The following is a 23302-nucleotide window of genomic DNA, read 5'->3' on the forward strand; positions in this document are numbered from 1 at the left end:
ACTCACTCTCATCCTGCTCTATTTACTGAACTTTTCAAATTGTAAGATGGTCTCTACACTTTTTCCCCCCCCCTTAAAATTGCCCATGGTTGCAAACACCAGAGCAGTTCTGCAATGGTGAAGGAGCTAGCATAGACCATCTGCCAGCATTTTAACCAGAGCAGGAAATGGTTAAAGCACCAGAAACTACCAGAAGACAATTTACAGTAATGAGCCCACTGTTAATAGTACCAGTGGAGCTCCACCACTGGTAGCAATAGTGGGGCATTTTAAGGGACAAAATTTAGTGTAGAGAAGGCCTCAGGTGCTCAAAGTGGCTGCAGCCTGCAGAGCAGGCAGGCAGAAGAGAGGCAAAACCCGCTGATTCACAAGGGAACTGGCCAGCAACCATTAATACAGTACAGTAACAAGGAGCAGTGTACATTTCAAACCAGTCTAGTGCCAAATAAACATCAACCCCTGATGCTCAGAGTTTACAGAGCAGGAGTGATTCGGGGTGAAATATTTGATAGTAAGGATCAATACTTGTCTGTTTTCATCTAACGCTAAACCCCACAGTATCTGGGGGCAGAAACATGCCCCAGCACCCAGAGGGGCCCCCTGCTATTACCTAAGACCACCCTATGCCAGCTAGTGCCCTGCAAGGCAACAACCCCACAGCCCTGCAGGGCTACCCCAGCTTGCTGCCTTCATCCTCCCTGCCCCCCAGGAAAGAGCCGGGGCCCGGAGCCGGCGGGGGGACCCAAGGAAGGCAGCCGGCTAGCAAGCTGGTGTCAGGGGAAGGCGAGGCACCCGGGGTCCCCGCTCAGGTCAGGTCACCGCCCCCGGCAAGAGCGATGGAGACGAGCGGGTGTTAAGGCAGGAAAGGGGGGCCCTGAACTCGGCAACCCCCAGCACCCCCCGGCTTCTCTTCCCGCTGTCACTAAACCCCCCGCGGGCAGCGGCCTAGGCTGAGGGGCGTCGGGCCCCCCGCTCAGCTCCCCGTTCCCCTCAGGGCAGGGCCAAGCAGTGCACCAGCCCCGCCCCGCCGAGCTGCGCGGTCCTCGGGCCGGCGGGCGGTGGATGCCGCTCTGGCTGTGGGCGGGCCGGCGGGAGGGGCGAGGCCTGGTGGCGAGTAGCGGCGGCGGAAGAGTCACTGCCGGCCCGCTTGCGCTCGGGGCGGCAGCGGCGGAGGAGGAGGAGGAGGAAGCGACGAGCCGATTGGTGAGGGCCCCGGGAGCGCGCTGGGCGGGTGTTAACCCCAGTGTGAGGGCGGCGAGGGGCCCTGAGTTGGTGGTGGGAGTTGGGGGGGGCCCTGAGTTGATGGTGGGGGGGAATCCTAGGGCGGCGAGGGGCCCTGAGTTCATGGTGGGAGTTGGGGGAGCCTAAGAGTGAGGGGGGTCCTGAGTTGATGGTGGGGGGGGGGAGCCCAAGAGTGAGGGTCCTCTAGGTCTTGAGTTGATGGTGGGGGGACATAGGAGGTGAGGGGGCCTGAGTTTTGATGGTAGTAGAGGGTGGGGGTAGCCCCAATGTGAAGAGTGAGAGGGGCCCTGAGTCAGCACTTGGCTGGGTGTTGAACAGCCCCCATATGAATGGTGTAAGTGGCTCTCCTGTCTGAGACAACTTGAATGAAGGATATTATTTATTTATTTATTTATTATTGTAAGCAGCAGTTTTACTGGGCACTGTCAGGGTAAAAATCATGTATAAAATGAATTTGCTGTGCTAGCGATAACACCTCCTACTGTTGAGTGTACAATATTATTAAACATCTAATTCCTCCCGAACTAGGAATTGGATGTTTGTTTATTTCTTGGCAAAGGGGGACTTTTCTAGTTGTTCTGAGGTGTTGGCCTTCCTGCTCTGTAGCACAGTGCCTCAGCATTTGCTTTGTAAACAAACAAGGGTAAATCCCAACAATATACCGTTCTCACTGTGTTTGAAAAAACAAACATGGTTAGATTTAGCATATTTCCATCTTGCCTGCCACTCTGGCCAGGTCAAACCCTCTTCAAGTATCTTTGTTGGCTTTCACAGGCCCACCTCATTTGATGTTTAGCTTCTTGCCCTGGCCTGTGAGGCACAGGACAGTTTAGCTCCTGCCTCTCAGCTGTTCCAACTCCTCCCTCACTCTTCCAAACCTGCAAGACCAATGATTCGTTTTGTATCCTGCTCCCACTCTTGTCCCCACGTCTTTTTGTATTTTGCTTCTTTCTTCCGAAACACTCTCCATGATATGGGCTGAAAACTAATGTGAAAAGTTTAATTTCTACCTGTAAATACTTGTATCGAGTTTCTGATCTCAGTTATGGGGACAGAGTAACATCTGATTTAGTAAGGGTCTTGTGGGTAAAGCACTAGACTAGGATTTAGGAGTTCTGAGTTCAATTCTACCAAAGGCTTTTTTTCCCTGTAAAATGTGGATAATATTTCCTATCTCCCACCGTCCGTTTGACTTGTCTATTTAAATTATAAGATTTTCCCTGCTTGACAATCTCTCACTCTGTTTTTTTTCAGTGCTCTGTTACAACGGCGCCCTGATCTTGGTTGGGGCTTCTAGGCGCTACCATACAAATAAGAATAACAGGTGTCAGCCGTGTTAGTCTGTATTCGCAAAAAGAAAAGGAGTACTTGTGGCACCTTAGAGACTAAAATTGGTTAGTCTCTAAGGTGCCACAAGTACTCCTTTTCTTTTTGCAAATAATAATAGACACCAATATAACAGATCATAATCTAATTTTTGGAGTTTCAAGACTGATTAAATGTTTAAAAACTCACTATTGCTTTCTAGAAATACTAAGGCATTCTGAAGGTACAGTGACTTGAATAATCAGACTATTTTGCAAAACTTCTCAAGACTGTTGTGCAGGCAGATGCATTAGTTTTCTGTGGCTGCTGCTGGATGGATTTTCAAGTCCTGGACATCGGGATGTTGTGCTAAGCTAATTATTTTTTCCCCTTTATAAACTAAACAGGATATGAGAGAAGTATAAGGTAAAGAGTGACGCTGAAGAAAGATGAGATTTGGCTGTCTTTCCTTCCGGCAACCCTATGCTGGATTGGTTTTGAACAAAGTCAAAACAATAGAGACTCGTTGGCGTCCTTTGCTGTTAGACTACAAGAACTGCACTATTGCTATTCACATAGCTTTCAAGGACTGGGAAGATGAAACATGGAAAGAGATCCTTCTGAATAGACTTGGCATGACACCTGTGCAAGTTCAAGAGTTATTAGATAAAGGGGAAAAATTTGGCAGAGGAGTTATTGCTGGTAAGCAATGTTGGTCTTTTTTATTGCAAGCAGTCCGAAGCATGTTTTAAATTTGCAAACACAGTTTCTTAAGCACAAATTTTGTAACCTGTCTCTAGACAACTTTTTTATAACTTTGTAATTTTTTGTGAGGTACTGTGAAGTTCACAAAAACATTAAAAATAAAATACTAAATAAATACAAAAGGCTAGATTTTTGCTGTCCTTTCCACTTGTGTAACCTCATTGATATCAGGGAGATTGAGTAGGTGGAAATGTGATCATATTTGGGCTGAAAGTTGTAAAGCAGTATATGGAACCTTAAAGTGTAGCTGAACTTAGAAAAGTGACTGTAAGGTGCCAATCCTGCCAAGACTTATGTACAAGTTTAACTTTAGCTCTGAGTATTGGCACTGAAGTCAATGAGACTACTTGCTGTATGTAAAGTTAAGCTCATGCATAGGTATCTGCAGGATTGGGGCTTAAATTTTCAAATGCCAGCACCCTCTCCCATCTCTCTCATGAGCACACAAAATTGCACGCACACATGCCCGTTACTAGGGGTATGTCTATGCTAATTCACACTCCCTAAACATTGTAATTTTTGTGTGAGCATGTTCAGTAGCCTAATATACATGCAAATATTAGAATTTTAAACCCACAAATACCATTGGGGCCAGTAAATTTTTTGGATGCAAACTTGTGTGTGCACTAAGGTTTTGCAATAATTAAAGCAGATAGCAGTTGTTTGCACCCAAATTGTGTGTATGTGTTTTTAATGTTGACAAGTGGAAAATTTACGGATCCAATTTGTGTCATATACAAGTAAAACCATAATTCTTCTAACTGTTAGCAGTGCAAACTCCTAGTATTATAAATATCCAGTTAAGTTATTCTGCTTTCTTCATTATCACCAGTAATAATAATTTTGGAACTAAGAGTTATCTGACAAGTCTCCCAATGTCAGAAACAGAATGGAGTTCAGCTTATTCTTTCATACCTGTATTGACTTCAACTGCTAACAGAAGTAAACATTTTGATCCAGGGCCTGCAAAGACTTTACTTATTCTCTTGAATAGTCCATTTACTTTAATAGGTCTACATGTGTAAGTGAGGTTATTTACATGCTTAAAAGTTTGCGGGATTGGGGCCTTAAGTTTCAATTCTGTAATGTGTTGCATATTGTTACTTCTGGGGGAATTCTGCACCACCCTGAGCCCCCACATCCAGATCCCCATGCCACTGACCCCCAACTAGCTGCACCCAGAATGCTGATTCTACGTGTACTTTCTTGCATGTTGAGCTTCTGATTCCTCTTGCTGATATGATTTTACAGTACTCCTATACTTAAATGAAGTCATGGCATGCTTTTCATGTCATGTTAGTACATTACTTTGATGGCTGCCTCTTTCAATTGTGCAAGTGGTTGAATACTCCAAATATTGTTTAGTATTATTTGGGCAATGGGGAAGTTTATTACTGTGGTACAAAATTAGGATAGAAGTGTTGTTTCTTTGCTTTAAAATTGTTAAAATAGATGTACTGTATGTCTAGTTATGAAGTTTGTATCCATTTTTTGTTGTTTTTAGTCTCATCTATATCAATTCTTTTGTCAGATCAACTCTCGCATTTTCATTTTAATATTTTTATTTCCTTAAGAACAGTGTATCACATGTACAGCTGGAACAATATTTTGGTATAATACAGAGAATTGTTAGGTAGTATGTCTAGGTAGTATGTAAATTCGTAATTTCTGCATAAATCACATGCTAAACTATGAAAAGGAATGAAGTTTTGTTTGGCCTTTATTTCATAAAGATTTTGAATCACAGAAAGATATGAAAATACCTGCTGTCTAGTACTCCTTTTGCTTTCTTTTGTTGATATTTTAATAAAATAGGGGCAAATTCATCCGTTATAAGTGGGCACAGTTCTGTTTTTTAAGATGAGCTGTTCCTGGGCTGAATTTGGCTCCCAAGTTTTCAGTAATACCTCAGTAGTTGCAGAACTTCTTTTTAACAGAATTACATCACACTGAATTAATAATCTTATAACTGCATGCTTCAGCTCATCTTCCTTTTCATCTTGAGTCACATAGGCTGCCTTTTGCAGAGATTGACACTTGTTGTTTAAGGTGTGTACATTGGATGTAGAGACCTTCCTATATATAAATTAGTTGTTTTATATGTGGACTGGGAAGTTGTTGAAAAATTTATTTTGGAAAACTTCTGTTGTGGAGGGGAACTAACCTGCCAAGTAACTTTTGCATTTATAATACAGGGCTGGTTGACATTGGAGAGACCTCACAATGTCCAGAAAATTTATCTCCTGAAAAGATTTTGGAGCTGGAAAATCAAGCTGTACTCACTAGCCTGGAGCAGAAATACTTGACTGTTGTTTCAAATCCAAGATGGCTACTGGAACCGATTCCTGCTAAAGGGGGCAAAGATGTATGGCAAGTGGATATCCCACAGGAACTGATCCCTTTGGAACATTAAGGTATATTTGTGTCTGCCTGAGTGCAATGCTGTAGTATCAAATGTCATTAGTTTAGTTTCATATATGTAGGTGATCTTTATTTTTTCCCCAAGCTTTCATCTGGAATGTATTTGTGGTGAATATTTTTTATAGAAATAGATATGAAGCAAAAACTGATTTGAGTTTTTTCTTTGTTTTTTGTGACCCCAGAATAAGAAGTTGAAATAATGAGAAAAATGTCTGGAATTATTTTTCTACCAACTGGTGAAGAGATGTCATTGTGTCAATGACCATTATTGATGTCTATATTATTTTGTAAGCGTCTTGTATGTGTACATGTGGACAATTGTAAATAAATGGGGTTTTTTAATGTTTTTAATATATTGAGATATAGATGTATCTATTTTAAATGCTGAAACCTAAAAGGAGGTGTGGCTGCATCAGGCTGTGGGATGATAATGGAATGAAAAAGTGTTCGGTTATATTTTGTTGTGAATAGAAACTCAGGCTGTTGTCCTAGAAAGATTTATGCATGTGAATAGTCCCATTGACTCCTACCATTTTTTAAATTTTAGTAAAGTTAAGCATGTTTATAAGATTTAGGACTAAATGAGGACTAATTTAAAATTCATCATCAGTGTTTCAGAGTAGGATACAACTCTTATTCTAGGACATAGGCCTTATTTTGAAATAAAATATGAATTTCTGCTCAGATGTTTGTAGGCATTTCATTTTTCCCTACATATGTAGGTATTAACAAAATGCAAATGTGCAGCATAATATCTAGCTTTCCCTTTAATCTAGTTCAAATTATGGATTCAGTCTGCCTATTCAAATTCTCACTACAATTTTTTGTACAGTATTCTCCTTCATTTCCTACCCTAAGAGGGTAGTTGCTATGTGCTGCTGTGCTTTCCAGCAGTGGTTACATTTCATTAGTGGGATGATGCAATTTCTTTATAACAGTTTAAGTTTATAAAGTGCCTTTTATCCTTTGGCATCAAAAGTGGTATATAAATAGAAGTTATATCTAATAGTATTCAGGCACTCCTTTGCATTAATGATAGAGTTTTTGGTTCCCCCTTTATAGACTCTGTAGCATGACTAGTACTTGAGAGGACAAGAATATGTTTGGTGTTATAGATGCATTTGTAAAAAGTGTAACTGAACAAATGCAATAACTTTTAGTATTCTCATTTAAGATGGAAAACATTGGTAAATGGAGGGGAATTATTTTTAAAATACTGAATTAAAATTAAGCACAAAAAAAATCACTATTCTGCTCAAAGATTATAAATTAATTGACAGGGGGCAAATTCTGGCCTGTCCTCTTTGCCTGAGGCAAGCCCCAGCCAGAGCAGTCACACTGAAATTGTGGCCCCATGCACAGGGCCACCGCTGTCTGTGCCCACCATAGCACTCTGCTCCATAGAACCCTCTGTGACCTGACACATGCAGCTAGAGGAGGCAGGCTGGGCTGGGGAGGAACTGTAGTTGATGGATTTGCAATTATGTGAATCCATTAATAAGTCTCCTTTGCATGACCAGGAACATGTATTTAAGATGCTATTGCAGCACTGGTAAAATGCCTGTGTTACCACTTTTGAAATTTTGGGTATCTCTGTGGTTCTCTTCTTGCATGAAGTCCAGCTACCTGAACTTAGCAGGGGTGAGGATGTTCCCTAAAATAAAGATTGCCATACTGCTTTGGATTTCTGATTGAGATCATTGAACATGTTTCAACCTCTTTTAGTTTTCCCATTGCCACTTTCAAAGAAATTCATCAGTAGCTATATACTGTTTTATAATAGTGAACTTTAAATTTAGTATATTTTTCAGCCTCTCCTCTGATCACTTAAGATAGATTTTTATTGTATTGTTACTCCCCTGTCCCCTCCTATTCAGTGGAGGAAATGTAACTGTTAATACAAATTTAGATGTCTCAATACAAATACCCCCATGAGTTTTAAATATGAGGATTGTAGGTTTCTAAATTGTCACAGAATTCTGGACTGCTTGGAATTAAAAATAAAAGAGACCTATTCAGAAATCCAATCTATCCCCCAATGGCCAGAACAGAATTCTTCCCTGGAGTACATTTGCTAATGGTTTATCTACACAGCTTTATATGTTCCCAGGTGGCTTCCACCAGCTCAACTGAAAAGTATTATACAGTGAGAGAGATCTCACTGCCAGGAATATTTTTTTGATAGTCAGTGTACATTTTCCCCTTTTTTAACTTCATCCTGTTGATTCTAGTTCCCCTCTTGGAATTTCCCTAAATAATTCTCCATCTGAGGTGCTTACACACTTCAAATATGCTTTCCTCCTCCACTTTGTTTTTTTTCTTCCTGGGCTTTTTTTTTTTTTATACAAGCCTTTTATAATTGTTCTTGATAAGCCAATCCCTATAATTATTATAGTTCTCTGAACTCTCGCCAATTTGTCAGTATCTTTTCTGGCACTGAAGTGAATTGAATGTAATACTTCAGGGAGTTAATGTTGTGGCTACAAAATGGAAACTTACTTTTTGAGGTTCTATATAGTTTTTTTTAAATAATAGTTGTAAAGTACTAGTACAAATACAAGAAGTTTACAGATAATTAGATCTTTTCCCCTTAAACCTTCACTGGGAATCATGCCAAAGAAATGGATTTCTATAGACGGGACCCAGTCCTGTGAAGTTCTGAGTGCCAGGATTGGGGTATATGATCCCTATGTCTAAAAGATCTGTTAGCATACTACTGCTTGACTTGTTTTACATCTGGTGGGTGGAAGCATGCATTTTTAAGAATCTCTAGCTCAGCCTTGTTTATGCTGACTACCTGGGAAACGTAAGTGTAGAGAAGAAATAAATACTCCCATTACTTAGACTTTTTAACCAGTTTAATTGTATATTATTTTAAAAAGACATGATCTGCTTCAGCCATTATAAACTGTAATTTGTCAGTCACAAGAGTTCTGCAGAATTTGAGTTTGCAGAATCACAGCTGGCAGAAGGCTCAGTGTTATCATAGCAGTTGCATAAAGAACATGGCTGAGCTGGAGAAGTAAATTGTTGGTTGAGAGTTTCTGTCAAAATCGCTGCCATCAACATTGAAAACCAGGGGTTCCAAAAGGACATTAAAGTAGTAAACTGAGCATTCATGAACACAAAGTCCTGGTAAGTTGAAGGTAAACGATGGAGTCCCACTGAGGGTTCAAGCCCTGTCTCTGAAGTCAGAGGAAAATATGGACAAATTGAGCTGGTGGCATTAGTATCCATACATGGATTTCTTTGCTGGTTATAAATACCATTTTGAATAGTGTGTTCAGTTTCAGTTTCCAAAGGCCAAGGTGTAGAGACTGGGTAGGAATGGTTCATTTTGCCATTCCCTGCATTTATTGAATTCTTTTGTAGATTGTTATGCATTGTTTCTTTTAGACAAAGTATTTGCAGATCATTTGGCTGAATTGAATCTTGAAAGGAAATATGTTTCTTTGGCGCGGTTGGCTTTCTTCTCTTCAAGTTAGGACTGATGGGATTTGGCTGTTCATTACTTTTGATGCCAACTCTTCTCTTCATTCTCTGAATGAGAAAGGGGCACCCTCTTCTAAAATATGGATTGTGATACAGCTGGAACAAAATCCCAAACATTTTTTAAATTTAACATGTAATAATAAGGTTCAGAATGTTTTAACTTGTGAAACAAACATAAGATACCTTGCCATAAATAATGTTGGTGCCTATTGTCTACATGCTGTGAACTGTCATACTAAACCTCAGATTCTCTCTAGTAATAAAAAGCTATCTAGTTCTGTGTCCCTTAGTCAGATAAAACTCCCAAGTATAAAACATAGGATCTGGGTATGGTGGTACCACCTTGTAAGATATGAAAGATTTTTCCAAATTTCATAGCTGAATGATTTTTTTTTTTTTTTTAATTTAAGTGAAATCATAGTAACTGGAGAAGGAAAAGACCTAAAATGCATCCAGTCTATCCACCTGAGGCAATGGCGTGGTGTTCTCTACAATACTTTTTCTAGAGCTTTGCCTAATCTCATTGTAAATGTCCCAAGCCATAGTATTTTCACTACTTCTCCATACTCTTAATAGGGCTCACTATCAGGAAGTTGTTCCTGATACTCAGACTATTAATCCCATTACTCCTAATTATACACCATAAGTAATTTATTGACAGTTTGGTATTTATACATTTATATTTCTTGTTAAGTTATCTTTTCCCTATGCTACACACACTCATTTCAAAAACTATATTGTTTATGACTTTAAGGTTTCCTTACATGCCAGCCACATCAGCCTTTTATAGTACATAGATATGTTCATATATATGATAAATTATTTAAACATTATCTTTTGATTTTGCTGTATACAATTAATGTAGCTAGAACCCTCTGATATATACTACTTTTGAAGACTTTTAAATCGCTACATATTTAGCAGTGTAATCGGAAGACATTTGGGGCCAGATCCTCAATACTGCTCCAGCAGCACAAAGCAGCTATAAATTCTACTTAAAGGGACCTGAGGAGTCCCCTGAATAAGGCCTAGTCTACACTAGGACTTTTACATTGGTATAGCTATACCTCTCAGGGGTGTGAAAAATCCACACCCTCTGAGAGACGTAGCTATAGCCACCAAACCCCCGGTGTAGACAGTGCTCGGTCGCTGTGCTACCATAGCAGTTTAAGTGTACACAGGCCCTACGTGGAGCTGCTGAAGTGGCTCCAATGCCACACTGTGTACAACTCCTTTTCCTCCACAGGCACAAGGGGTATAGCTTGGGGAAAGGGTCTTGGGGAAAGAGCAATCTCCCTCATCTTAATCTGGTGGAAAATGGCTCTCTTCCCCCAGCTACCGCCATGAGTCCCTTTATAGACTGCTGCTTGGATCACCTGCTGCTTTTGTTCTGCCTTCCTAAACCCCCTTCCCTTCAGACAAGAGGAGGAAGTGTCGTCTTCTAGGAAGAGCAAATCTATTGTCCCAACAGACAATTGTTGAGTGCTGACCATTCACCATTGGCTCTGGCCTGGCTGAGACATGACGCAACCCTGTTCACCCCGGGGGATCCACATCCATAGAGGCTTTCTATGACACAGTAATTTCATGATACAATTTTTAATAAAATCATCCAAAATTCATAAGGGATACAGACAGAACACCCAACTCGTCACAGCCCAGGTGTCCCTGTGCCCCAGTCATCCCAGGTTTTTGGAACAGCTCCTTGCAGTTATGGGCAATTGGTGTAAAATACAGCATCCTTCATGCTGCGCTATGTTGTGTCATGTGACTCACCTGGTATCTGCCTGCTCAAGAATTGGGGCGGAACAAATATAACTTAAAGACATGTTTGTACCCCACCTTCTCCTGAGCTATGTCAAGGGCACAAAGGTTGAGACTGAAGGATGTGTCCCTTTATGTAAAGCAAAGAAATTATTTAAAACATAGATTTCTACTACTTTACCAGTATTCTTGCTCTGGTTCTGTTTTTCTCTGCTTGAAAGTGAGGCAAAGTGATATTTTTACGTATTTTACTGAATCCGTAGAGGTTGAGTTGTCGAATGAAGCTTTTTATGCTATCAGTATCAAAAATCCTTAAGATGCCTCTTCGGTCTAAGATTTCTCTCTGAAAGCAGATTTCATCTATAATGACACAATCTCCATGATCATTCCAACTAATAGACGTGAACTCATCACTTTCTACTATCTTCCACAGTTTTTTGGGAAAGGAGAGAGAAAGAAGTACATTTATCTCGTCTGTTTCAACCTTACGTTGGTTACAGGTACAGCAATGCAGTCTTTTGGAGAAGCTGGCATCTTCTTGCACTTCACAAGCATGTTCTTCCAAAATGTCCTTTATAGGTAAATCTCCTGGTATGTTCTGGTCCAGCATTAAAGAAACGGATGAAAGCTTTTTATCTGATTTTTCAGGACTGAAGGTTTTTTTGTCAGTGGATATTAACGCTACTGCCATATCAAACATAACATTAAATTTGTCTTCTTTTTCTGAAGTGTTTGTAGCCATGAATCTAGATGGAGTAAGTTAAACCTGGAAATGTAATGTTGTACTCAGTCCAGGATAGTTCTAAAGACATGATAAATACTTGGTTACAGTGTAGAGTGAAGTTCTAGAATGTTGCAGTAGTGAAGCGACACCGTGGCTGTGACATACACAGTTTTTGTTACTCTAGTGATGTCATAAATTCTAGCTATGGATAAATTATTTATGCATGTATAAAATATTCAGGGCCAAACTAGTTGTTGTTTCTTTAGTATTGTACAAAAATTAAGAGGGCACCTATCCAGGGCTCTAGGAAATCCTGCCATAAATTACACAAAAAATAAAATTAAACAGCCTGCCAATCCCCACTTCCCCCACAGATCCAAACTCCATCGCAGCTCCGCTGTCTGTTGCGGCAGACTGAAAGATTGCCTTGTAGTGTTCCCTGAAGGCACATAAACCAGGCCCATTTTGAATCTGAGGAGGAGCTACTTCCAGAACTGAAAGCACCTCTGGAGAACACTGTACTGCCAGCCTCTTCTCTGTTTAAACTGGGTAGGATCCTGCTTGGATGTCTCCTCAACTCCAATCTCTGGCAGCTTGGCCACATGGAATCATAGAATATCAGGGTTGGAAGGGACCTCAGGAGGTCATCTAGTCCAACCCCCTGCTCAAAGCAGGACCATCCCCAACTAAATCATCCCAGCCAGGGCTTTGTCAAGCCTGACCTTAAAAACTTCTAAGGAAGGAGATTTCACCACCTCCTTAGTGAAAAAGTTTTTCCTAATATTCAACCTAAACCTCCCCCACTGCAACTTGAGACGATTACTCCTCGTTCTGTCATCAGCTACCACTGAGAACAGTCTAGATCCATCCTCTTTGGAACCCCCTTTCAGGTAGTTGAAAGCTGGAGGGTAGGGATAGGATACAGAGGGCCCTAGACAAATTAGAGGATTGAGCAAAAAAAAATCTGATGAGGTTCAACAAGGACAAGTGCAAAGTCCTGCACTTAGGACCGAAGAATCCTATGCACCGCTACAGACTAGGGACCGAATGGCTAGGCAGCAATTCTGCAGAAAAGGACCTAGGGGTTACAGTGGACGAGAAGCTGGATATGAGTCAACAGTGTGCCGTTGTTGCCAAGAAGGCCAATGGCATTTTGGGATGTATAAGTAGGGGCATTGCCAGCAGATCGAGGGACGTGATCGTTCCCCTCTATTCCTCATCTGGAGTACCGTGTCCAGTTTTGGGCCCCACCCTACAAGAAGGATGTGGAAAAATTGGAAAACATCCAGCGGAGGGCAACAAAAATGATTAGGGGACTGGAACACATGACTTATGAGGAGAGGCTGAGGGAACTGGGATTGTTTAGTCTGCGGAAGAGAAGAATGAGGGGGGATTTGATAGCTGAGGTCCCTTCCAGCTCTGATATTTTATGATTCTATCCTTTGTTGTTCAGTGCATATATTGTTTTTCTTCCTATAGGACTTACAAAATCTTTCATTAAAAGAGCTGCACAGCATATTTAATTACCTGTTTATTACAGCTTTTGAATAGTACCAAACCATAATCCATTGGTTTTATTGTGTATTGTTTCTCAAAGGAGCTCAGTTTTTTTACAAACATTATTAACTAAGCCTTCCACCACCACTGTGAGTTAGATATTATTATTCCCATTTTACTAATATGAAAATTAAGGTAGAGCAAAGCTTAGTGACCTTTCAAGGTTACACAGTAAGCCAGTGGCAGAGTTAGATATAGAAACCAGGAATTGTGATTCTCAGCCTCAGTGTTTTACTCTAAACAATAGACCACACAGCCTTTAATCATCTCTGTATGTAACGAATCATAAACTGGTGTACATGTGAGCCAGGTTTGGGGAAATGTTATCCAGGCTAATTAGACACTCAAGACAATAGAGTGGTCACCATTAAAAAGTCATGACTCGTTAGCAGTAACCACACGTGCTTATAGAAGGTGCCAAAGCTTTCTTCTCTGCTTAGGGTAGGAAATACCTATCCTGTATGTTTGTTGGAAATAATGATGAAATGCATGGCTGAAGAAACTCTGACATTACTATTGAACCACAAAAAAGCTGAATGTATGAAAACCTTACAATTAAAAGGATTTAAAGGGGGCACGCTTTGGCGTCATCAGAAGGTAACTCATTGCCCCAGTAAATTTCAATGAAAGGTGGCTGAGGCTCCTCTTCTTAGCTGTTGTTTTTCTTTGACTGCTCTGAAATAGTAATAGGCCTACCTTCAGAATATCGTGTTTAAAAGTATATCATAGAACAATAGGGACCAAAAAAAAAAAAAAAAAGCAAAGAATAAGAAGAAACTGCAGAAAATTAACTTTCTGGACATTTAATTTTAATAAAATGGAAATTTTTGTTAAAATTATTTAGTGCATATGTCACTAACATTTGTTTTTCCCTTGCAGCCGAAGTTCTTACTGCAAATTTGGTTTTGAGGCTCTCCAGCTTCCAAGGCAGCAAAAGCATTGGTAGTAAACATAATGTGGGGATGTCCTATGTTGAGGAGGGGCATCCCCAGGCATAGAAATGGCAGAAAGAGATGGCATCATAGGCATGGAAAACCATGGATGAGGGAACGCCAATCTGGCAATCTGGTAGGGATTCATAGCTGCTAAATCTAGATGAGCGCATTGACAAATAGGAAGCCTAGTTATGGGATCTAATCTTGGCATGGGATTTGGAGTCAAGGGGTGATAACTTAATGCAGCAATTCTTGAATCCATACCATAGCTGATATCTGGAGTAAAACTGGTATGTTTGTATGGATGAAAATGATACATCTTGTTCTTCTTGATTTCACAGCCAACTGTATTTTGTTCTTGTGAACTTTGTCCTGTCAAGGTCATTGGGTGATATTTTAATTCACGGCTGTTAGACTCCCTTATCTGAGAAGATCCAGTTAAGATGATGGAATGTTTGTTTGAATGGTCACGATATTTGTTCTTTGTGGCTTCAAAATTTGCTATTTTCTGTTCTTGTGAACTTTTTCCTGTCAAGATGGCTGAGTGAGTTTTTAATTCGCTGATGCTTGCTCTCAGTTCTTGAGGAGGTAAAAGCTTTTGTGCACAGTTTTGTAGAGAATGGGATGGCAAATCAGTTTGCTGGCCACCACCGAAGCATGCTGAGGCACATTCTTGAGCATTTGGCATACCCACAGCTTTTATGTCAGTGCTGTTACCCTCTTGCTCCAGGGTAAAACGTCTAGTTTTAGTGTTTCTTTTCATTATTACTAACAACTGAATAAAGACTCTTGATGCTTGATAATACAACTGTAACAAAAGAAACAGATTATTTTAAAGTATATCAATTCCAAAAAAGCTGTGTATGCATGTGCAGCATTGCTTTTGGAAAGTACTCTCCCTTTTCAAGTTGCATTCTCAGCATTATTTTTATAGGACAAAATCTGCCATAAAATCTACCCTGTGCACCTTGGGTTTCGGTTTTCATTTATGTAAATGAGACACTTGAATTAGCCTCTGCTGCTTATCTTCAATCTGAATTATTTCTCCCATTGTCCTAAAAAAGAACTTGAAAAATCCATTCTCACCCCAGCCTCGGGGAAGCTTGTCCTGGCAAATGAGAGACTTACATTATCAATGTATGCATTTTTAGCTTTCTAATTTGTATCTTAAGTATCTACCCTTACTGTTGCAAGAATAGTCTTTCAGTGGTCAACACAGTGTGAACTGATGCAGTGTCATCTTCCTAAATCTGCTGCCAGACATCTTGATTGCTTTTAGTGCTACCTCTAGCTTTGTCAAGCAGAAGAGAAAAATTAACATGTCTGATCAGTTTCACGATTGCTGTTCCCACAGTAGAACTGTGGAGACTCATGTCAGTTTCTTGCTGCTGCTTGGAAAAGCTCTGAGTAGCAGCAGAGGCTGGTACTGAAGTTATTCAAGGAGGAAGAGGACCCCCACAATAGAACCTGGGGAAGAGTGGAGTAGCAGAGACCACCTCTTGCTTTCATGCACCCTCCCAGTAGTTAGGAGGTAGAATGGGGGTAGGGTAGAGTAGAGTAGGAGAGACCCTAGCAGGAGCCAGGATGGACTGTGTGCATGAGTTAGAGGCACAGACATTCCCCTTCTCCGACCCTACTTGAAGCTTTGGAGGAATGAGTAGATTTGAAAACACCCTCCTCCCCTTTTGCAGAAAACTTGTAGAAAGGGAGAATTCTTTACTGCTTCTCATAACACAAGAAATGTGTTTCACAAATGAAATTAATAGGCAGCAGGTTTAAAATAAATAAAAGGAAGTATTTCTTCACACAGTCCACCTGTGGAACTCCTTGCCAGAGGATATTGTGAAGGCCAAGACCATAACAGGGTTCAAAAAAGAACTAGATAAATTCATGGAGGATAGGTCCCTCAATGGCCATTAGCCAGGTGGGCAAGAATGGTGTCCCTAGCCTCTGTTTGTCAGAAGCTGGAAATGAGTGACAGGGGATGGATCACTTGATGATTACTTGTTCTGTTCATTCCCTCTAGGGCACCTGGCATAGGCCACTGTCGGAAGACAGGATACTGGGCTAGATGGACCCTTGGTCTGTCCCCGTAGGGCCATTCTTATGGGGAAGGGTGTAGAATAATGGAGAATGATCTTCCCTATTACAGTAGCCAAGAATTTTGGGAGATGGAACTAAGTAGAGATCCTACCTCCCCTTTCCAGCAGTCAGGAAGCACCAATACAGGAGAAGAAACAGAAAGCCCCTTCTCCCTTTCAGCAGTTTGTCGGGACTGGATTTTCAAGTTTGACAGCAGCTAGCCAGAGGTTGATATAAAAGATTGTAAAGTGCTGAATGCTGTCAACACCCATTTAAATCCATGGGAGATGTGTAGCATCCAGGACCTCCCAGGCTTGGGCTCAGAAGTAACAGAGACACACAAAAAAACCTATGATTTTTTTTTCCCTATTAGGAAATCAGATCAAAAACATCATATAATGCAGAGGTATCCTCTTTACTTTCCAGAAATTTAGCCAAATTCCGCACACTTTGGTCCTTACAAGTAATTCAGTTCAGTTGATTAGTAAACCTTCGTACATAAAGTATTTCAGAGAGAATTTTCTGACCCACTAAAACAAAAATACTCAGCAGGACCAACCTTTATTCCAGCACCACTCCATCAAGCTATCACCCATCATTTTTAATTTTCCAAAGACTTTTAAAAAGTGAAGTGGGAGAAAATAAGGTTACTTTAACAGCTATTTTACACTGAATTTACAATCCAAACTCCAAATACTAAGGACTTACAATAGTAGACACTGATAATATTTTTAATTTAAATTGTTTAAATATTTTTCATAGTAGAAATTTTCTCACCTGCTTTTGAGTAATATCAGACTATATATTGGTCTTTCATAGATCATTTCAGAAAGTTAAATGCCCATGACAGTATGCAACAATTTGTTTAAGCATTCATGAACATCACAATAGTGAATGTATAACATTGGCATTACATCATAATAGGATCCCTTTCAGAAAATATAGCATCATAATGAGAAAATGAACACAATTGCTGATATCAAGGATAAACATAACATCTATTTTAATATATATTAATATGAAATAAATTATGCTAAATGGCTGAGATTAGTAATGGGTTAGTGAAGATTTCCTCCCCATGTAGCTGGGTCAAATCCCCAGCTAACTGATAGTGACTCAAAATGTTTTCCTTTTAATAGCCATTCAGTGAGTTTGGCTGTTCTTGTCCAGCTGTCAGGTTACCACATGACAAAAACCAGCACTCTTATTGGCTGTTTTATCAAAGAGGTCAAGGATTGGCTCAAGTATGAAGTCTGAACTGCTCTCTTTCATAGACACAATCTGCACATATGAAGGTTGCAGTACATTGGTAGGGCAGTGTGGGAAGGCTTGTACTGCTTCTGCTTGGACTGTACTGTTGTGGGTCTACAGAGGACAGCTTCTAAGACTTCCTTCTGGTCTCCTTCAGTAAGACCTCAAGAAAAATGTTTGAAAAGCATTTTTTTTTAAAATAATTTCCCAGTAGAAATACTGTTTAACTAGCAACAAGAGGGTCCATGAACCATTTTTACCTAAATACTACCTGTTTAATATCGGAAACCTTTTAATAGTTGTCTGCTTTCCATGCAGAACACTGAAGCAGGTGTGCCAGAGGAAAAAACTAATCTCAGGTGGGACCAAGCATACATATGGATATCAAAGAGGATCCAGCTGGCAGATAGAGAAGGGGTGACACATTTCTAGAAGTGTCAAAGCTCATTTTAACCTTCAGATCTGAGATATGGGTGGGTGGCACTGCGTCCGCACAAAGGGCGTAGATACAAAGACAATAAAATGAGTATGCTAGCCTGTAGAAAGTGATGGCTCTTAAAGGAGATGTTCTTGAGGGTAAACAATGCCAATTTCTGCTCACATATAGTAACCGTTATAGAATCAATTGATGCCTACATTTCCAGCCATCCTCATTATACTAGAAATTCCCCCAGTGGAAAGGGAAAACCACCTAAAACTTCTTATACAAGGACAATCAAAGATTTCAGCAAAGGTGCAGCTGCACCAAGGCTATCAACACATTAGACTAGGCATAGACATTTTTACTGCCATATGATCTAGCCTTATCCAGCTAGTAAAAACACCAATTCAGCTGCACCTTCTGAGGTCTAATCCACAGGGCAGTAGAACTTTTTACGATGAACCACCTCATACCTGAGAACAGATTTTATGTTTTGGGGAAAAAAACAGAAAGAGAAAGGCTTTGAAAAAGATTTACTTAGCTAAGTGCTGTACAAAAGTCCCAGCCAATAACTGCACTTCTAAAGACTATGTGGATTGCATATGTGCAATGCTTACAGTGCCTCCTGAAGAGGAGTCTTACAGTAGTAATCCCAGCAGGCACTGGTCTGTGACTGGAAGCTGCTTGATTTAGGATTTAATGAACCACTCCATTTATTCTTTGATTTTTCAGTTCTTTATAAAATTGCAATACATTTCACACTTCTGAATTTCAGGGTAGTTTGTCATTTTATTGAATATAAGATGTAAATATTGGGAGCTGACTACAGCAGACTTCCATGAAGCTAAATATGCAGAACGGTGCACAGTGGGGTACTGATACACTATTAATGGCACATTTTATCCAGTTTGTATCTGCTCTTCAAAACACTGAAGACTTCAGTAATAGAATATTTATTAAATTTTACAACTAGTAGGCATTGCTCTTCATTGCACGTCCAGGGATACAATCCTGCACATCTACTGTAGGCAGTGCTCCTACAGAAACCAGTATATTTGTGTCTCAGAAAGGACTTCATACTTTAGCTCCAGATGAATTGGAGTTGATGTAAGTTTTAATAAACATTTAAGATGTGCTTGAACACCTTGAACAGGGGGATGGGTGCTGTAGAAAACCCTCAAGTAGATCTAGGAAAAGAATCATTTTAATTCAATGTGTCATGTTAATTGTGCAGAAGGATCATTGTTAAGCAATTCAATGCGTATCCAACCTAAATCCTACTTTCTACATGGTAGTGAAGAGAACTACTAACCCTAAGCTGAAATAATCATTCCACTCTACTTTGTAAAATATATCATTTAATAAATATTCCTACTGTCCTGTATTTTGTTTCCTCTCTCACATCAGTTGTGGCCCAATCCTCCACCACTGAATTAAATGGAAGCTTTACTGCTGACTTCACTGGGCACAGGATCTATCCCTGTGTCACAATGTATGCAGGACCCTAATTACCACCATCTGGTAGCTCATAGCCACACCAAGAACAAAGAAATTCACATTTTTTGGAACTTGAAATATTTAACTTCAAAGTTTATCATCAAAGTAACCCTGGATTGCAGCATCCTTTCAAAATTATCTGAGTGAAAGGGATCCAAGATGGTAAAGTAATTCCTAAATCTTGCCCCCTCCTCCCTTTCTCCTTTTTAATAAACCCTAACCTGCATCTTGCTGAAATGAAACCAATCTCTTTTCGTTTTGGTCTGTTGATTTTATAGATCTCTTATCCTAGACCTGACTTAGGAGATCTTTCACTGTAGTAATATGTGCTTACCATTAATTTGTAATCTTATTTCTTATGACGCTAACATGAATCACGGTGGGTCATCCACCTCAGCATGTGTTTCAAACCTGCTATCCTAAAAGGTGAAGATCACTGTACCGTGTGAGTAGGAAGGGTATCACGTGATAGATATTTTGTTTAAACACTTAAGTCAAACCCTGCTCTGCAAACCAAGCCTTAGTAAATGGCCTGGCAGAAATATATTCCTCAGGCACAGAGCTGCATGCTGCACATATCACCTCTAGAACAGAAAAGAGGCTCAGTCCTCCTGCATTACCTCCCCTAGCTTGGCTCCACCACAGCCCTTCAGTCTGCGGAGACAAAGAAGTGGTGGTGGGGAAGGGGGCGGGGAAAGGAGGGAGCAGAAGTTATCTTTGGAAGGAACTTGACCAGCCCAAATGTAATTCAAACATTACACTGCTCTTATTCTCGATCCCTAAATTTGTTAACTACTACAAGTGATTAAAGCTGACCAATTACTTCTACTGAACTAATTCTTCCCTGCTGAAAATAAAAAAAAGTCTGGGTTTATTATATAAATAGGACAGGAAAACTGGAAAAAGACATTTATTCTTCAGACAGTTTCATTGCAGATTTGTCAGTGACTTTCCCCTCAGAATATGAAATGTTGAAGTCCTTTGCTTTATCGATGGTATCCTGAATATTCAGTAGGCTTTGGTCCAACGTCTTTGGCAGCAGGTGCATTGTTTGAAGTGCAGTTGCAATTAGGGCAGTGATGGTATGATGGAGTTCGGTGATGAGATGATCTTGACATTGAAATGGCAGAGGCTGCTGCAATCATAGGCATTGAGAACCACGGGTTACAAAATGGCAGCAAACTAGCCCAATGAGCCTGCATAGCTGATAAGTCTGGATACATGGTTGGGAAGGTAGGAAGCCCCATCACAGGTCCAAAAGGACTATTTGATACAGGAGGTATGACATGATACAAAGAAGTCGCAGATGTAGTTGTAGTGGAATCTATATCATGAGTGCTGACTCGAGTATGGCCGTTATTTTGGGGTAAATGAAATGGAGCTAGCTGATTCAGCTTCTCACTGTCTTCTGCTGTCGCATGTTCCGATGGCTTCAGTGAAGCTGCTGGTGAAGAAACATATCCACTTCTGATTCGGGCAGTTGCTCTGGCAAATCCCTTATTTACTGTAGGCTTTCTTAGTGCACATGTTTGCATGTTTTCCTTTGGAGCAGTTGCAACAAGGTCATTTTCCTCCATGGAAGCAGTTCTGAAGGCAGACTGAACATCTGAGCTTCTTCGCTCACTCTTTAGGCAGTTTTCACTAAATTCCTCATCTAATGAGAAAGCAACTGGTGGTGTATTTTTGATGCCAACTCTTCTCTTACACCTTACAAGGAGGTGGGGAGAGCCTCTCTTAAAATTCGGGTTATGGTAGAACTGTAACTAAATAAAGCAAGTGAAAAGATTTAATCACCTCTGTGAGGATAAAAAAGCAAGAGTCAAGTGCACATTCTGGCTAAGATTTTGCCTACATAAAAAAGTCAAACATTAACATTGAAGGGACACTGGCAGGCACTTTAGGTCCCAATTTTAGTCTGTGAAGATGATTTGATGAAACAAACAGAAGCATTCTCATAACATTTAAAATCAGTGATCTATCCTTGAATTTATGAACATTCTCCTGCAGCATTGTTTTTAGTCTTTAAACCAGGAAATGGACATGAATAGCTTAGCTTCATTGTAGAAGCAAAATAAAGGGCAAAAAGCAAACATGGCAGAAATGGTGAAATGTAAATTTGACATTTAAAGGTATTATTCAGAATACAGGCAAGGACATTTTTCAGTACTATTTTTAATAGATTGTCCCTTTAACGGGTCTAGTATCAAAACAGAGTTTAAATAATAAGGATGGCTATTACCTAATCGTAGGTGGTTTTCAAAAGCACTGAAGTGATTTAAGAGTACAAGTCCCATTGACTTTTAGTAATTTAAATGAAGGCCATAAAGGTTCAGTCAGTAGCACATGGGCCATATCCACATTTCTAGCATTCAGCAACTGTCAGGAGGGAAAGAAAGCAGTTCAGATCTAGCATCAGGAGGAAGCCAGTAACCAGGCGGGAAGGGGGAATCTCTCTCTCTAAAAAGAAAAGGAGTACTTGTGGCACCTTAGAGACTAATCACTGGCTCAGGAGAGTAGGAAAAAGCCACACTGAAATGGTCACTTCAGGGCAAAAATGAGTAATCACATTTTTTTTTTTTTTTTTTACTCTTACTGTTCATGAAAATACCTTAAGAAATTATGGCTGTCAGAATATCCTTCGCAACCCTCATTCATAGATTCTCTTCATAACAAGCATAAAACAAAACTTATTTGCATGTGCAAAAAACTAATTTAACATTTTAAAATAGCATCTTTAGCTTTGAGAAATATTTTACCTTGCTAAAGGCAGATGCTGCTTTTTCTTCTGCTAGAAATTCAGCTAACGAGGCAGACCTTTGAAAATCTTGTCGCATTTTGCTAAAGCCATAGAGATTAAGCTGACGAATGAAACTTTTCATGCAATCAGTTTCAAAAATTCGCAGCGGTCCTCTCCTTTCCAGCACCTCCTTTTTAAAGAGCTCTTCATCAATCACTACACAATTTCCATCATCATCCCACCAAAGTGACTTAAATTGATCACTTTCAACAATTTTCCATAGTTTCTTTGGAAAGGTGAGGGATAAAAAATCATTGTCTTCAGTGGAACTATCATCACAGAGAAGACGTGGTCTTTTTACCCAGGGTCCATCATTCAAAGCTTGAAATGCATTTTCTTCTATTATAGATCTCAAGGCAGAGTCACCAGTTGCTGTTTTATCACACAGTGGAACAGCAGAAGAAATTGAGACAGCAGAATCAACCTGAGCTGAAACATGTGGAGTTTCTGCTATAGAAAGGTCCATCGCCAATCCTCCTTTCTCACTTTGACCTATTTCAGCTGTAGTCATTTATGCTATTAGTTGAGCTTCATGCTCCTAGACAGAGGTATATTAAAATGATGCTAGCTTACAGTGAACTTCAATAAAGAGTTCTAGAACATCATAATGATACCTGTGGTGTGCGGCTGTGACATAATAAAACAATTGGTTTCCTAGCAAACTGAGGTAGTAATGCCCAGACAAGTTATAGCATTTATATTTCATTTACAAGAGATTAGATCTAATCTACAAAAGGTCTCTTTATGTAAATAAAGCTTGTACTGATTGGACAGGGCCACTGTCCCATCCCCCCCAGAGGCAGTCATTTCCACAACAGGGATGAGGGAAGTTTGTACTGTTGCTATGGTTGAGAATAAAGGGAGAAATTTGTTTGACGAGCCTTTCCCTTGGGCTTCTTTCACTAATGCAAGAATTGCCACAGTGTGTGTGTTCTTGCTGTCAGACCCTGCCTGCAAGAAAAACCAAACATGAATACAAGTATTTAAATTACATAAATTGTATATAAAAAATTCAAAATGAGGATTTACAGTTCCATTTAGCCGCAGCA

The 23302-nt window shown here is 40.1% G+C and overlaps 2 protein-coding genes across 5 annotated transcripts; one reads left to right on the forward strand and one right to left on the reverse strand.

Moving 5' to 3' along the window:
• Positions 1-1104: 1104 nt before the first annotated feature.
• LOC144270289 (protein EOLA1-like) lies at positions 1105-23124 on the forward strand. 4 transcript variants are annotated; one of them, XR_013347135.1, is made up of 5 exons: positions 1105-1203; positions 2955-3249; positions 5508-5726; positions 14150-14338; positions 22602-23124. XR_013347135.1 is itself a non-coding variant. In XM_077826658.1 (4 exons), the coding sequence occupies exons 2-3, from the start codon at positions 2997-2999 to the stop codon at positions 5723-5725; spliced, it is 471 nt and encodes a 156-aa protein (XP_077682784.1). In that variant the 5' UTR covers positions 1105-1203; positions 2955-2996; the 3' UTR covers position 5726; positions 22602-23124. The 4 variants fall into 4 exon arrangements, 3 of the variants coding, with proteins under 3 accessions (XP_077682784.1, XP_077682786.1, XP_077682785.1); XM_077826658.1 differs by lacking the exon at positions 14150-14338; XM_077826660.1 differs by lacking the exons at positions 14150-14338; positions 22602-23124 and adding an exon at positions 12088-12771.
• Positions 20422-22764, reverse strand: LOC144270290 (heat shock transcription factor, Y-linked-like). The gene is made up of 2 exons (XM_077826661.1): positions 22213-22764; positions 20422-21219 (listed from the first exon to the last, which is right to left on the reverse strand). Exons 1-2 carry the CDS (start codon positions 22762-22764, stop codon positions 20443-20445), a joined length of 1329 nt encoding a protein of 442 aa, XP_077682787.1. The 3' UTR covers positions 20422-20442.
• Positions 23125-23302: the final 178 nt, after the last annotated feature.

This window comes from Eretmochelys imbricata, chromosome 9 (assembly GCF_965152235.1).
Source record: "Eretmochelys imbricata isolate rEreImb1 chromosome 9, rEreImb1.hap1, whole genome shotgun sequence".
In the NCBI taxonomy this organism is placed as follows: Eukaryota; Metazoa; Chordata; order Testudines; family Cheloniidae; genus Eretmochelys; species Eretmochelys imbricata.